This window comes from Patiria miniata, unplaced genomic scaffold, assembly GCF_015706575.1.
Source record: "Patiria miniata isolate m_02_andy unplaced genomic scaffold, ASM1570657v1 HiC_scaffold_3, whole genome shotgun sequence".
Lineage (NCBI taxonomy): Eukaryota > Metazoa > Echinodermata > Asteroidea > Valvatida > Asterinidae > Patiria > Patiria miniata.
The window spans coordinates 17,525,758-17,541,825 of record NW_024037069.1 but is presented as its reverse complement, the minus strand read 5'-3'; the positions used below and the strand labels follow the sequence as shown (position 1 = coordinate 17,541,825).

Genomic DNA, 16,068 nt, shown 5'->3' with positions numbered 1-16,068 from the left:
AAAAGAAGAAGGTGAAATCCATGGCCCAAGACATGTACCGCACAGGCCTTTTTAAATCAGGGAAACTATTCAAGATCTCTTAATATTTTGGTAAAAAAAATAAACTCCTAACACTATTCAGTAAAAAAAACTGCAGCTAAGTAAAGAACAGCCGTGTATGACACGTTTTTATCGTGCGATTAAAATAAACTGGTAAATGTCATGCCGAAACACCCCGATCGATCAACGCGAAGTGTCGTTTAATAGCCGATTCCGTGAATGAGAAGTGGGATTTTTTCCCCGTCAATGTTGACTGTACAAGACATTTACATTTCGGTCCCGTAGAATCGATGTTTCATTGGAGCGCTTCATCATTGCTGAACATAATCGGTCCCATGCATATATGCGTAGCGCTGCATGTGTAGCTTAATGGGGGCCCCAGCACACAGCTAGACCTTAGTTCTATTGTGCGCGCTCCTTCACGATGTAACTAAACTGCGGCCGTGGGTGGTTTGTAAATTGAATAATGACAATTTGACTGTTTCCGTATTCGAGATTGTTCTTAGTATTGTTAATACTGTCGAGGGAATGGCATCGATCATGAACATCACCACCGTGGAACCGACTACCCTAAACCCATCTCTCTACCCATACGAGGCCCGCATCGGCGTGGCCTGTGTGTGGATCGTAGCCGCGGTCCTCGGACTCGTTGGGAACAGCCTCGTGATCTGGTCGGTCGTCCTGTCCAAGAAACTCCGCACGGTGACCAATACCTTCGTGGTCAACCTCAGCCTGGCCGATTTGTGGACAAGTCTGTCTTACCCGTGGCAGGTTCTTGCCATACTGAGCCGTGATGGTTGGCCGCTATCTACAGAGTTCCCATGCATTATCGCAGCAGTGCAACTTTACACCGGCCTTGGTGCCAGCCTGCTGTCCTTAGCGGCGATAGCCTGCAATCGCTTCGTGCTGGTCAGTCAGAAACCTGCAACATACCGACGTTGGTACACCCCGGGTAAAGTTGCTATCATGATCGCTGTGACGTGGACTTGCCCTTGTGTTGTGTTTTTTCTTCCCCCGATCATAGGCATCGGTGAGCTGGGATACGATCCTCAGGACCACACCTGTTCAGACAAGGATGGTCATCCCCGCGGCCCAGAGTACAACCTGGCTCAATCTCTTGGGCTGTTCCCGGTTCCCCTAATCATCATCATCAGTGCCTACACGGCACTCTATATCCATCTCAAACGTCACTTCAGGAAGCAGAAGAGGAGACACACTCAGCAAGATAGCCCAGCTCAGGTTAACGAGGAAGTTGGACAGTCAACAGTCAGTTTCAGCGTATCGACCGAGTCCCAAGGGATAGCCGCCGACGACGTAGCTAAAAATAACCGACGAAGGATCAGCCGTCAGCAGCTTGCAATCACCAAGAATCTCTTCATGGTCTTCTGCATCTTCTTGCTGTTGATGTCCCCTTATTTCATCTCTCTGGCCGTACCAAGCGGTCGTAACTTTGCTCTCTACGGACTAACCATCAGTATCGTAAATAGCTGTGTTAACCCCATCATCTACACGATTAACCACCCTCATTTTAAGGGAGTGCTCAGGAGCATCCTTCGATGCCGCTACTCTAAGATACCTCAACCATCCGACTGGCTGAAAACTGTGTTGTCTCGGAGAAAGTGAGCTCAAGGTATCGCCGATTATGTTGCGAGGTACTCTCTAAATTCCAAAGAGTGAAATTAGGGACTAGACGTTTTAGAGAGAAAATCACTCTCATTTTAGATTGAAAGAGTCTGAAAAAAAAGAACCACTTCAATCGAGGCTCGAGTGAAAACTCACTCTTTACGATTGGAGGAATTTCACTCTAAAACGTCTGGTCCCTAGTTTCCGACTGTCGGAGTGAATCTTCACTCGAATGGAGTGAATTTTCACCCTATGGAATATAGAGAGTAACACAACTGAATAGGTAAAGGTTTTTGAGCTAATCTCGATTGCAGGTCTTTTCTTTCATACAACCACGTACAGCCGCTGGATCAAAACCTTGAGTTGATGCCAATATAATATTACGTGGATGTGATTTCTAAGACACACTATCGTCAGTACATGGCAATTTAAACCCAATTGCTATAGATGTATTTAAGCACATACACAATTTCACTTTGAAATGAGATGTACACTTTGGCATCATAGTTACGAAACTATTTCACTCGGACTTTAGAACGCACTTGGCTATATTTATAAGCACCTTTTTGTGTACCTAATGGCAGAAAGGTAAAAGGAGATCAGGTGGTTGTTGGAAATATTTTTTTTTCGATGAGATATTAATGAAATAAGGACACTTTTAATGTACCTACAAACATTCAGGAGCTTGAGATTTTTTTAATTAAGAACGTGGAACATATGATGAAGGAACAAAAGGATGTTAGCAACCATGCTTATTCATGCCACATCTTCCTTCATGGTTTGCAAGCCCGGTCTTCGAGGAGTTATTGAAACGTACCTCTTAATCAATATCTGTTACCTATATCATCTTCCTACTTTGGGGATGGGCGCTTCTTGGAACATTGACAGTGACACTGTATCACTTTATGTATATGCTGTTAACTGCGAGCAAGAACATGCATGTATTGTCTTATCGCCACAAATGTAATATAGAATTGACTTGAGAAGGCAGAGGATGTAATGTTGTGACGCCGCATACTGAGTAGCATTCGGTGCAGATCCTCCTTATTCGGATCCTGTGAACTAGTACCGTACCGTAGGTCTATGTCTTGATCGTGCATGTAAGTCCCGTGACTAGTCGTTTAAGGTTGCAGACCAGTAAATTGGTCCGAAATTGCCTACGCCGGCCAAATCACGATTTGCATGCCCTCATAATCTTTAGTATTTGGGCATGCTGTGGGCCATGAACTTCAAGGTTTGTAGAAAAAATATGGATGGAAGCCGTGCACAGGATTGTGAGCTTGTAGTTCCGCACAATTTGGATGAAATTGGGCCCCTAATGCACTCTATTTTGCAATGGAGTGTAGGCATCGTTTTTCAAAATGGCGATGGGCTTCAGGACTATTTTCAGGGGTGATCATCTTCGGATGGAAATTTCTCCTAAAAGTCATCAGTTGACCCTCCCGAAAATTGCAAAGAAAATGAAACATGATGAAATAAGCTTTAATTTGATGTGTGTCCCGAACACCTTGGAGAGTTGTGAGTATTTTCCCCGAATTTCTGAAGTGGGAGCATTTACCATTGGGGTCTATGAAAGTTTATTTACTGGTCTGCAACCTTAAGGAATGTTCGCCATTTTGAATCTCACGCTGATCCACTTCTCGGGAGGGATCCCTACGATCCATGATCCAGATTATTGGGAGTGTGAATAAACTAGCAGACATCAGATATGTTTATTTTTTTTCTTTTTGGGGGGAATTCGTCTCTATACTGGTTGTTTTAATACTGGTCTTTGGGGCGTTCCTTTTTTACTGGTTTTTACTCTTTTCCTGGGTTGATGGTGTTTTAATATGAATCCATTTTTATCAATTTTTATCTCATCATGGTCATTTGGTCTCATTGGGATTTTTCATCTAAGACAAAAAACATCTTGAGATAGTACAGTCGGCCTGTTTTTATCATTACATGTTTGTATTTACAGTTGTTTAATTTTGTATAATATGGTTTTTATTTCATTTTTACTTCTTCATTTAAAATTCATTGTTTTAATTTGAACAGGGGTCTGGTCAAACACATCGTTTGATGACAGTTTTTTTATGCTTTTGTTTGTCCTTGACAGCCCCTGTTCATGTGGTCTTACATTTCCTTTTAATTCAATTTTATATTTATGTCTAAAGATGTAAAATAAATAAATAAATAAATCAGTATCCGAGGGAAACAAACAAAGGATTCCTGGATCCAGATCATCAACTTGGCAAGACAGACAGGACCTTGGTCCATCATGCCTTTGGCCAAAATAAAAAGTCTCCGGTTTCTGGTATGCGCGCGCGTCGCTGTAGCCATGCGCGTCGGCAAAATGAAAAAGTCTTTTTTTTTTCAATGAAAGATGATGTCTCAAAACCGCCAAACTCACTGGTTTGACTGGAATCCTGCTGCTGCACAATTTTAACGTGTTTTTAGATGGAGTTATGGTCGAGAATAAGCTTTATGTGGCCTCTCTGGACTCCCAATCCCATATAGGCCGATTTGTACTAAGTTTAGTCGAGCACCATTTCCAGTCATCACACGCCATTTGAAGCAAAAAAGTCAGGTAAAAAAAAAAAAAACCAGCTGCGTCGCCGCACGACTTTTGGGCAAGCTCCATACCAGAAACCAGAGACTTTTTTTTTGGCCTTTGCAAAACATTTTTATGTAGATTAGTTTTCGCTCACGAACCATCACTCAACTTGGGCTAGAAAATGTGACTCAATGAAAATGATGTCCCGAACTTCCCTTCCGTGTATTATAATCTGAAATTATTTGTACACCTATAATTTACCAAGTGTTATAATGTTTACAAAGTTAAAACAGTTTGATTCGTTAATACAATTATCAAACGATGTCTCTTTAATAGCTTGTGTGAGTGTGATATTCATCTTAAGGGAAAACAGTCAGTTGTTCAAACACTTCAGAAGGATATTGATACCAGGAAAAAGTAAATGTAAACATTGATGTCCGTGTTCATATTTGTACAGGCAAGTGCAGTTACAGGAAATGGTGTAATTAAAAAATACGTCGTTGTAGGGAAAATCCCCGTATATTAAGGATTTCCTTTTGAGGCATGCACGGATCACGCGTTATAAGGCATACACGGATCTCACTATGAGGCGTGTGACGTATCTTTTTACATAAAAGACAGCAACACCCACTCTGATATTCAGTGTACAGAAAACAATCGGCCGTACTATAGCGCATACAATTATACATACACATCTACCATCATGAACGCAACCACTGTGCTACCGGTAACTGCAAGCCCACCTCTGTACTCATACCAAGCCCGCATCGGCCTTGGCTGTGTTTGGGTCACAATCTCCATCCTTGGTCTCATTGGGAACAGCCTCGTGATCTGGTCGGTCGTCCTGTCCAAGAAACTCCGCACGGTGACCAACGCCTTCGTGGTCAACCTCAGCCTGGTCGATTTCTGGACGAGTCTGTCTTACCCGTGGCAGGCCGTCGCCATACTGAGCCACGGGTCCTGGCCGTTAGCTACAGAGGTCCCATGCTACATAGCTGCTGTGCAGTTTTACACTGGTCTTGGTGGAAGCCTTTATTCATTGGCAGCGATAGCGTTTAATCGCTTCATGCTGGTCACCCAGAAAACTGAAACATACAGTCGTTGGTACTCCCCGGGAAAAGTCTCCGTCATGATCGCTGCGACTTGGGTCATCCCTTCGATCGTGTTCTTCTTGCCGCCAATCCTTGGCATTGGCGACTTTGGTTACGATCCTCAAGACAACACGTGTTCAGACAAGGATGGCCATCCCCGCGGCCCAGAGTACAACCTGGCTCAATCTCTTGGCCTCTACCCAATCCCAATGCTTATCATCGTCAGCTCCTACACGGCACTCTACATCCATCTCAAACGTCACTTCAGGAAGCAGAAGAGGAGACGCGCCCAACAGGGAAGCCCGGCTCAGGATGTTGATGGGGGAACAGTTGGAGAGTCGACCGTCAGTTTCACCGTCGTGAGCGAGTCATCACCGGTGCCTGCCAACGACATGACCCAAGGCATCCGGCGAGAAATCAGCCGTCAACAGCTTGCTATCACCAAGAATCTCTTCATGGTGTTTTTCATCTTCTTCTTGTTGATGTCTCCTTATTTCATCTCTCTGGCTATACCAAGCAGTGGCACGTTTGCTCTCTACGGGGCAACCATCAGTATGCTGAATAGCTGTGTAAACCCCATTATCTACACGGCAAAGCATCCTCAGTTCAAGTTGGTGCTTCGAAATATCCTTCGCTGTCGCTACTCTCAGATACCTGAACCATCTGACTGGCTGAAATCCATCTTGTCTCGGTGGAAGTAAACAGGTTTTTCATACACAGAATGTTTTTGAGTTGAACCCTTATGTTACTTTTTATTGAGGGATGGTGTTTCAGTTTTGCAACTGATTGGCAGTGATGTTTTAGCACCAGAGGAAGCTGATTGCGTCTTATTATATTAATTACTTTACGGTGAATTTAAAGGGTTTATGAGATGAATTATTGTTAATAGGAACGCATTAGTGCAGCTGTTAACTACTCATAAATGTATGAAAACTATTTGACATCCCTTTTTGGTTGATTTTATTGAAAGTTAAACATTCAGTTAACTGTTCAGTTAAGGGGTTTCTGTTCAAATTGTTAACCCAAACATTTGCCCATTGAAACCATTTGTGAGAACAGTTGCTCATTGGTTTACTTTATGTACTGCCATCTACTGACACCACAACAATCACCGAACAAATAATATGTAAGACAACAACATTTCCCGAATTCTGACAACTGTTGGTGCAGAAATAGCTGTTACATTGAGGTTTCTGCCTGAAGTGACATCACACGTTTGCTCATGAATATGGAAATTCACATTAGCATAAAAACAAAAAAAGGCACCAAAATAGCCTTGAAAATGGCATAACAAAAATTGAAAATAGGGTTGCATGGGATACAAAGGTGCATTTTCAAGGATTGCAATGAAAAAATACATTGCATGGCCCTTTAAAGACATCATACTTCTGGAAATGTTATAGCTACTCGAATAACCATGTAATTTTCGGGCAGCCTGTGTTGAAACTGTGTGTAACGTATAGATCTGCATATCGATTTTTAAACGCCAAGAACAGTAGATAAAATAATGTAACCAAATGTTCACGGGCCACATTTTGTGACGGGTAGGATACCAGAGTATATTTCCATTGCCCAGAAACTACCGTTGAAATATTCTTACTTCTAGATGATTCCTCCCCCCCCCCCTCCAAAAAGAAAACAAATCCACGCAAGTATATCACAAAAGGTAATCCCAAACACACTGTCGTGAATTTATATACGCCCAAGGGCAATGCTAAGTGTTTCCCTTTGTCCCTGTAATAATTATAACACTCTCCCATAGACTACGCACATGCTCGAGGATTGAAAGGATCTTTTGATTTGTCCTTTATGCGTCTGTCCTCTATCGTAAAGCCATAATGTACGTGTACAAACTAGCATAAGTGTGTTAAAAACATGAACTTGATCAATTTTGGTGTATATATATTGTTGTATATTATCTTATTTTTTTATTATTGATACCTTGCACTCTAAGAAAATCCCTGGTCAGAGGTCACCCGAAAAACGGGTTTTATTGTGCCTAATACACTTTCAGGGTAAATATTTAAACTTTTCTGGGCCAAAATGGCTCGAGTCAAAGTTTTCAAAAAAGGATCAAGAGACGTGTTCTTTTTACCGGGAAAATGTTGATTTGACCCAGAAAAGCATCAGGCTAAACGGAACCCGGATACTAGAGGCCAATATGTACAGTATGGTGGCCCTGAAGGGACATAACCGGTAGTGAATATTTTTGCGATCGTCGCGAATTTATTCACGAATAGTCGTGATTTTTTTGCGACGTTGTGAATATGTTTGCGACGTCCTGAATTAATTCACGACTAGTCGTTTATATTTTTGCGACGTCGTGAATTTTTTTGCGACTTGTCGTGGATTTTTTTCGCGAATATTTTTTTTTCAGTAGTTTGGAGGTATTTAACCGACAAACGAGAGATAGAGGGCGTTATTGCATAGTTTCGGCGGCAAAATTCCTAATCGCTGCATCGGTTCCATCGTACGTGTCAAAAACAATGGAGGGGAATTCAGATTGAAATAAGACATATTGTTGCCAGCTCCTGTGTCGTTCAAACACAAACGTACCTAGGAATGTTGCGCGTCAGGCGGGGCAAATGTCTGCTATCCCTTGATGATGCACACTGTTGTACACTTCGAGTTACTGCGAAAATATTTACGACAACAAATTCACGACTAGTCGTTAATACGTTTATGACTAGTCATGAATATTTTCGCGACGTTGCAAATAATATTCGCGACCGGTTATGTCCCTTCGGGGTCACCATAGTACAGGGACTTTTTAGGGGGTGACATTGTTACACGCTTACCATATGGCACAGGTCCCAACATTAGACAGTCCCGACCTTAGTTGGGACTAATACCCCAACATTAGTTTGGACCCCGACACTAGTTGGCACAACTAACGTTGGAACCCCGACATTAGTTGGCACAACTAATGTTGGCACCCCGACATTAGTTGGCACAGTCCCAACTGCTGTAGCTTTGTCATAGTTAAGTTGGGGCTTAGCATACTTGCACCCCTGCTGTCATAATGAATGGCTGAGCAGTAATTGTTGTCCTGATTCAGTGGCGGCATGAGCAGTTATTGGCTGTTGCTATGTGCGATGTGGGTCGAATAAGGAGGAAGAGATAATTATGTTCAGGGTGTCACACTATCGGTGCATCGATAAAATTGCTTGTTGTATCCGCCTGATGATAGGCTTCAACCCAATACCTATTTTGTTCGAAATTGGCATCTGATGGACTGATCAAAATATTGTTTTTAAAAACTAATGGATTGATACATTGCTCCCAAAGCAAAGTTATTCTATGCAATTTTATGCACCCAAAAAGCGTCTTTAAAACTGGTCTACTTCTCTGGACGGCATATTTCCCCTCACATTCAGCCCAACTTCGCCAAAAAGACTTCAGCTTTTGTTTTAAATCAATGGTATAATCGGACATCGATGACTGCAGGATTAGAAGTAAAGTGTCAATATCAAAGCTCATCATTTTTGGATTACACGTCCAGCCTCGAGAATTTCGAAAATCATTGAACAATCCTTATTACTATATGATCGGATGATTTCCCGGTAACAATTATTATTGTAGGTTTACACGGTGAGTAAAAAATAACACGCAACCCAATGTCGGGACTATTGTGTTTGTGTGCGTTCTTTCAGCAAAACGAAAACTATTCAGCTCAAACAAATCCCTATGTGATTTGTTTTTTTTGTTTTGCTGAAAGAACACTTACCTTTTTGTGATCCGTGGACAGAACTTTAAAACGGTGGTTGTGTTTAAAATTCTGTAATTAACTTGAAGATTACATGAGCGATTTGAATTACTCTTATACTAAAAGAAAGCTTATGAATTGGGCTTTCATATCCTAGATTGGTGAAAATGCTCGTGCAGACCTTCACTAAAACACTGGTCCCGACATTTGGGTTTCGGTGGTTTTTTTTTATAGCTATTCTTTCGTATATCCATTCATAATTATGTATATTCTGTGTGCCGAATTATGACCTGGTTTCTGGGTCATCACATCAATCGAGACAAATACTTAAACTCTAATATCAAGTAGTCACATGTCAATTTATTAGCTTGATTTTTTTTGTCTCAAGTAACTAGGAACAGAAACAAAACTAATTCAATAGTTTAGTTCTTGCTCATGAGAAGCAAATTTAACAACTACAACGAGGAAGTAATTGTAAATGTGGTCAAATTCTTATTATTTCATTGTGTATTAGTGGCCCGTATGTAGCTGGCCTCAATCATAAACTGTTTTTTTATTCTTTCTTTTTGGTTGTTTGTATACGGTTTGCCTATATTTTATCATCGCGTCATTTACTTGATTTATTAGTAGGCCTATGAGAACTTGATTGTCAAGGTTTAATTACGTCATGGAAAGATACAAAAGTAAAGGTTTCTTTTAAAAGAAAAAGTGATGCATGTAATTCTAGGAAGACGTTAAGGGGCCGGCTCACAGAAAATATTTCTCTTACAATAGTACAATCAACTTTCTGCAAATGAAAGTTGACAATCTGAAACAGAAAACAAAACATCTTATTAAATAAACTTACTGCAGAACGCCCAGCAGTGTCGAAAGCAATTTTGCCCTTGGTAAAATGGAAACAAAACTGTAGTGTTGGGTTTTTTTTTGAGGGGCGGGGGATTCTGTTCACTTTTTGGGAGTTCAATCAATAATTGCGGAAGTCAAAGCAGAATTCATCATTTCAAAGCCATTTTTTGTGTAAAACCAACAATTTCATGAAAGTGCAAGACGAAATTGGTTTGTTCTTTTCGTGCAAGACCAAACAGTTTTCGTAACTGATATACTGGTTTGTGATTGAAATACTGGTTTGTTATTGTTGTGGTTGTTGTTGGTTGTTGTTGGTTGCTGTTGGTTGTTGTGGTTGTTGTTGGTTGTCGGTGGTTGTTGTGGTTGCTGTGGTTGTTGTTGGTTGTCGTTGATTGTTGTGGTTGTTGTAGTTGTTGTTGGTTGTTGTTGGTTGTTGTTGTTGTTGTTGTTGGTTGTCGTTGGTTGTTGTGGTGGTTGTTGGTTGTTGTTGGTTGTTGTTGGTTGTCGGTGGTTGTTGTGGTTGTTGTTGGTTGTTTAGGTTGTTGTTGGTTGTCGTTGGTTGTTGTTGGTTGTTGTTGGTTGTTGTTGGTTGTTGTTGGTTGTTGTGGTTGTTGTGGTTGTTGTTGGTTGTCGTAGGTTGTCGGTGGTTGGCGGTGGTTGTTGGTTGTTGGTTGTTGTTGGTTGTCGTGGTTGTCGTGGTTGTTGATGGTTGTCGTTGGTTGTCATTGGTTGTCGTTGGTTGTCGGTGGTTGTTGTGGTTGTTTTTGGTTGTCGTTGGTTGTCGGTGGTTGTTGTGGTTGTTGTTGATTGTTGTTGGTTGCTGTTGGTTGTTGTTGGTTGATGTGGTTGTCGGTGGTTTTTGTTGGTTGATGTGGTTGTCGGTGGTTGTTGTTGGTTGTTGTTGGTTGTTGTTGGTTGTTGTGGTTGTTGTGGTTGTTGTGGTTGTTTTTCGTGCAAGACAAAAAAGTTTTCGTGCATGGTCATTTTGTCCATTTCGTTCAAGGCTATTTGTTCATGCAAGATTAAACTTTGCTATGCAAGACCACTTGTTTTCATGCAAGACCAAAATGTCCGTGCAAGATGCACGACGGTGACCATTAAAAATACAACTGCGGTTATGTCCTTTCTTTCACCGCCATCATGCTATAGCCTTGATCCATGCGTACGCCACGGTATACAGACGCCATGGTATACAGAATATAGAGAAAAACCGGATTAAAGTGCGACCCAAGCGTCAAATGAGGTCCAGAAAGCCCCCCCCCCCCCTCCCTTGACGGTTGGCAAGTGCATTGCCCAACCCCCTTTCAAAACTGTTCCACCGCCGCTGGTGGTCGCATGCACCTGATATTAGCTGATCTAGAGGGGGTTGGGTTGCAAGATTTCAAACTAGTAAATGGGGCCCAAAATAATTCACAGAATACTTAAGTTCCTAAATTCATTCTTAAATTGCCTTAGAATGTAGAAGAATGTAGTCTGAGTATCACCCGTTGTCCAATGGAGTCCTCTCCGTAACCAATGTCTGATATAATTAGGCCCTATGTGAGCAGTGCATATTTTGTGCGACCCCGCGCGCCAGCCAATCGGAGTCCGCTTTAGAAATTGTGACGTCATTTCGATTGAAAATGTTGAATAAGCTGTTGAATGGATAAATTGGCTTCATGTGTTTGTGATACAACAACGGATTACGGAAGACCTGCCAGAAGGCGCCCGCTGAATGGTAAGAATCTCCTACTTAAGACGCTGTCTTGTTTTGTATAATTTATCGCCGAATCTGCTCGCATAAAAAAAAATATCCTAGACTCTTTCTGTGCAAGAGGATATTCCATAGACTAGGAGAAATCATCGTAGATTTCACCATTTTCATGCAAAACTAATTTGTTTTCCAAACTAATTTGTTTTCCAAACCAAATTCTTGCAAGACCAAAATAATTTGTTTATATGCGGGGGATTCCCCGAACCCTCCCCCCATATAAACAAATTATTTTGGTCTTGCAAGAATTTGGTTTGGAAAACAAATTAGTCTTGCATGATTTTTTGTTTGTCTTGCACGAAAGGATGCTTGAAGTAATTCCGCTTTGGCTTTCCATATTGATAAGTCAACATAAGTGGCCTATAAACATCCACATTAGCATGTCCCAAGGATGTTGATATACATCTCTAGGAAAATACCTTCTGTTGTCCTTTCATTTTCCTCACACAGTTATTCTGAAACTCCAATGAAGTATGAACTGGTGTCATGTGAAATGTTGACGCCTATGAAATCTAGTACGAATAAACTACCCAATATTATTGCTCTAAGCCTCACACATGACCTGTCACTGTCCTAATTATCTTCACTTAGGCATGCGCATTACAGCCAATCAGTCCGTATTTCATAGAGTCCACATTTCACACTATACCGGCCTTCAGTCGGTTTTTGGTCGCAAAGGTATTACAAAAGATAATGCGCCAACATTATTGCACATAATCGTATTGCCTGTTGCGGGGTATCTCCGGCATACATGAACTAGAAAGCTGCTCTCATCACTGACTATTTGATCAGACCGGACAAATGCAAATATTTGACAAATATGAATAACACATCTTCGATCATGAACCTCACCACCACGGAACCGGCTACCCTTAGCCCATCTCTCTACTCGTACAATGTCCGCATCGGGTTGGCCTGTGTATGGATCTTAGTCGCGGTCCTTGGACTGGTTGGGAACAGCCTTGTGATCTGGTCGGTCGTCGTGTCTAAGAAACTCCGCACGGTGACCAACGCCTTCGTGGTCAACCTCAGCCTGGCCGATTTCTGGACGAGTCTGTCTTACCCGTGGCAGGCCGTCGCTGTACTGAGCCACGGGTCCTGGCCGTTAGCTACAGAGGTCCCCTGCTACATCGCGGCTGTGCAGTTTTACACTGGTCTTGGTGCAAGCCTTTACACATTGGCAGCGATAGCCTTCAATCGCTTCACACTGGTCACCCAGAAAACTGAAACGTACAGTCGTTGGTACACTCCGGGTAAAGTCTCTGCCATGATCGCTGCGACTTGGGTCATCCCATCGATCGTGTTCTTCTTGCCGCCAATCCTTGGCATTGGCGACTTTGGTTACGATTCTCAGGACAACACGTGTTCCGACAAGGATGGTCATCCCCGCGGCCAAGAGTACAACCTGGCTCAATCTCTTGGCCTCTACCCAATCCCAATGCTTATCATCGTCAGTTCCTACACGGCACTCTACATCCATCTCAAACGTCACTTCAGGAAGCAGAAGAGGAGACGCGCCCAACAGGGAAGCCCGTCTCAGGGTGTTGATGGGGGTACTGTTGGAGAGTCGACCGTCAGTTTCACCGTCGTGAACGAGTCATTAGCGATGCCTGTCAACGACATGACCCAAGGCATCCGGCGAGAAATCAGCCGTCAGCAACTTGCTATCACCAAGAATCTCTTCATGGTGTTCTTTATCTTCTTCTTGTTGATGTCTCCTTATTTCATCTCTCTGGCTATACCAAGCAGTCGTAAGTTTGCTCTGTACGGGGGAACCATCAGTATGCTGAATAGCTGTGTAAACCCCATTATCTACACGGCAAAGCATCCTCAGTTCAAGTTGGTGCTTCGAGAGATCCTTCGCTGTCGCTACTCTCAGATACCCGAACCATCTGACTGGCTGAAATCTGTCTTGTCTCGGAGGAAGAATTAAACAACGGGGAACGAAACGTGGGCATGTTAGGCTATGAACCCTTTTATTTTGACAAGCCTTTGGCTTCATCAGTAGAAGTTTAATTCACAAATGAAAGTCGGTCAGTTATGTAGGTTATCAGTCTAATTCCTAAGTGGCTGTCAGTGAGTCGCTGAGTCAGATCAAGTAGTAAATCAGTCGGGGAGTCACTTGGTCGGTCGGGGAGTCAGTCAGTCAGTCAGTCAGTCATGACGAATCAGGTGGATCCCATGTCTTCAAATATTGTAGTAGTAGTAGTAACATTTATTTCAATGAAGTCATTCATCAATACAATTACGTACAAACATGTATAAATGAAAAAAGTCATTATTACAGTATTTGATAGTTATGTACACAGTGATTAATTATAAAGTGTGAAATTAAATGACAACATTTAGGTATAAGGTTAAGCAAAGCGCTTTTGTGCCCTTACCTATGGACAAGCATACGACCAAGGGACAAACAAAATAATACGTGAAATAGACAGGACAAGTGTGAGACAAGGCCTAAATACGAATACATGTACACAAAATAATGGAATTTCAGTTTATGAATATGATTCGAGAAAATGAGTTTTTAAATTTTTGACAAAGACAGTTAGTGAAGGTAACCATTTAGAAGAATCATCTTAACTATTCCAGTAGTTTTTTTTTTGACATTGACGTTCTGTTAAATTGGATGAACAAATCTCCCCTAGCACTACATCTACATCTTCCATTAGTTACACATGAATTAAATTACGTCAACAATAGGAAAGAGCAGAATAAGCGAAGCTATAGAGTTTGAGCAGAACGGTATTTCTGTTCCGAATAATTTCATGATTTCAAGAATAGTGTTTTGAAATTAAGTTTTTTTATTTGTAGTATTTTAAACTAAACACTTTGACTTTAACCTGATTAGAAATGTAAGCAGCACAATACTCGGCCGGAAATACTGGTACTACGTAGAGTGAGAGTGGGTGGTTACAACAATGTGAACATCTGTTTGCCCTTTCGTTGCCACCAAGAAGAACAGAAAATTTCGACAGGCGTAAAAAATAAGACATTTCCCAGGAACCAACGCCAGCTGGATCGAGTCATGGTGTTGACGTATAATCTCTAGATGAACTTAAAATCATCCAATCCACTTATGCGTGTTTTTTTTCATTTCTTGACAAGGATATTACCCGCACATAGTATAGGAATTGAAACGTAAAGGTTTCATGCTGTACAATTTGTAGTATTTTAGCTGAATTTGTTGTAACTTGACATATACCTATACATATATGCGTTATATATGAAAATGTAACTGACATCATCATGACGTCATCACATGTCATATGATGTCACATTAAAGGGGCATTATCTAAAGAATTGCAGGTCCGATTTGGTTGTAACTTGATATGTACCTATACCGGGACGTGTTATAAATGACAATTTAAGTGTTGTTATTATGACGTCATCACATGTCATGCGATGTCACATTAAAGTGACATTTTCTAAGGAATATTTCTAAAGAATTAAAGATTTGATTTGGTTAAAACTTGATATGTACATATACCAGGTTGTGTTAAAGCCTTCAGTCAAGGCCCATCCGGCAACCCAGACACTCGACGCGTTCCGGATTCTGGCACTCAAAAAAGGCTATAGCACGAGAGTCGCTATAGTCTTTTTACGTGCCAGCATCCGGGGCGCGTCACGTGTCGCATGGGCCTTGACTAAAGGCTAGATGTGTTAGAGATGAAAATTCAAGTGCTGTTATTGTGACGTCATCATATGTCATGTGACGTCACATTAAAAAGACATTTTTCTGAGGCATGTATCCTTCAACTAAAGGTCGGATTCGGTTATAACTTGGTAAGCTGGTAGGGATTTAGACCAGGATGAACATTGAAGTGACGTCATATGATGACATCATCATGTTTACGTAACATGTATAATCGATGAAATTTGAATTGACGTCGTCATGTTGTCATCACATGTCACAGAGTCATTTCAAAAAGCCGAAACAGCTGTAGCCTTGGTCAAGGCGTTCGTCATTATTCGTCCGTACGCGGTAAACGATCGGCGGCATATCCTCGCTATGCATGGCAGTGCATTAAAAATACAGCGCGAACAGCGACCTCGTGCGGCCACTATTTTATGCAAATCAGTTGGGCCCGATCCAACTGATTTACATAAAATAGTGGCCGCTTGAGGTCGCTGTTCGCGCTGTTTTTTTTTTAATGCACTGCATGCATAGCGAGGATATGCCGCCGATCGTTTACCGCGTACGGACGAATAATGACGAACGCCTTGACCAAGGCTAAAACAGCTAATGTTTGTCGATGTCCACAAACACGTTTCTAGTTTAATTTGTTTGGTTCCCAATATTTAAGACAAATAGAAACAGAACAAAACAAAACAAAACATGTACTCTGACCTGTGTATTAGTAAATTTGAAGTATGTTTCGTATTTTTTCCCTTTATGAAGTCTTTGTATAAGCAATTGAGTGAAGAGTGGATAATATTTTAAATGCACAATGTCAGCGTGCTGGTTGGGTAATCG

At 41.6% G+C, this 16,068-nt stretch overlaps 4 protein-coding genes across 4 annotated transcripts; 3 read left to right on the top strand and 1 right to left on the bottom strand.

The window, feature by feature from the left end:
- The first annotated feature begins 417 nt into the window (after positions 1-417).
- LOC119737087 (protein trapped in endoderm-1-like) lies at positions 418-1,796 on the top strand. The gene has a single exon (XM_038211179.1). The coding sequence runs from the start codon at positions 568-570 to the stop codon at positions 1,660-1,662; it is 1,095 nt and encodes a 364-aa protein (XP_038067107.1). The 5' UTR covers positions 418-567; the 3' UTR covers positions 1,663-1,796.
- A 1,115-nt stretch (positions 1,797-2,911) lies between these two features.
- LOC119736522 (protein trapped in endoderm-1-like) lies at positions 2,912-6,538 on the top strand. Its single transcript, XM_038210535.1, has 2 exons — positions 2,912-2,936; positions 4,765-6,538. The coding sequence occupies exons 1-2, from the start codon at positions 2,912-2,914 to the stop codon at positions 5,988-5,990; spliced, it is 1,251 nt and encodes a 416-aa protein (XP_038066463.1). The 3' UTR covers positions 5,991-6,538.
- A 3,837-nt stretch (positions 6,539-10,375) lies between these two features.
- Positions 10,376-10,825, bottom strand: LOC119736521 (salivary glue protein Sgs-3-like). The gene has a single exon (XM_038210533.1). It carries the CDS (start codon positions 10,823-10,825, stop codon positions 10,376-10,378), a length of 450 nt encoding a protein of 149 aa, XP_038066461.1.
- Positions 10,826-10,908: 83 nt separating this feature from the next.
- LOC119736520 (G-protein coupled receptor moody-like) lies at positions 10,909-13,524 on the top strand. The gene is made up of 2 exons (XM_038210532.1): positions 10,909-10,931; positions 12,384-13,524. The coding sequence occupies exons 1-2, from the start codon at positions 10,909-10,911 to the stop codon at positions 13,522-13,524; spliced, it is 1,164 nt and encodes a 387-aa protein (XP_038066460.1).
- Positions 13,525-16,068: the final 2,544 nt, after the last annotated feature.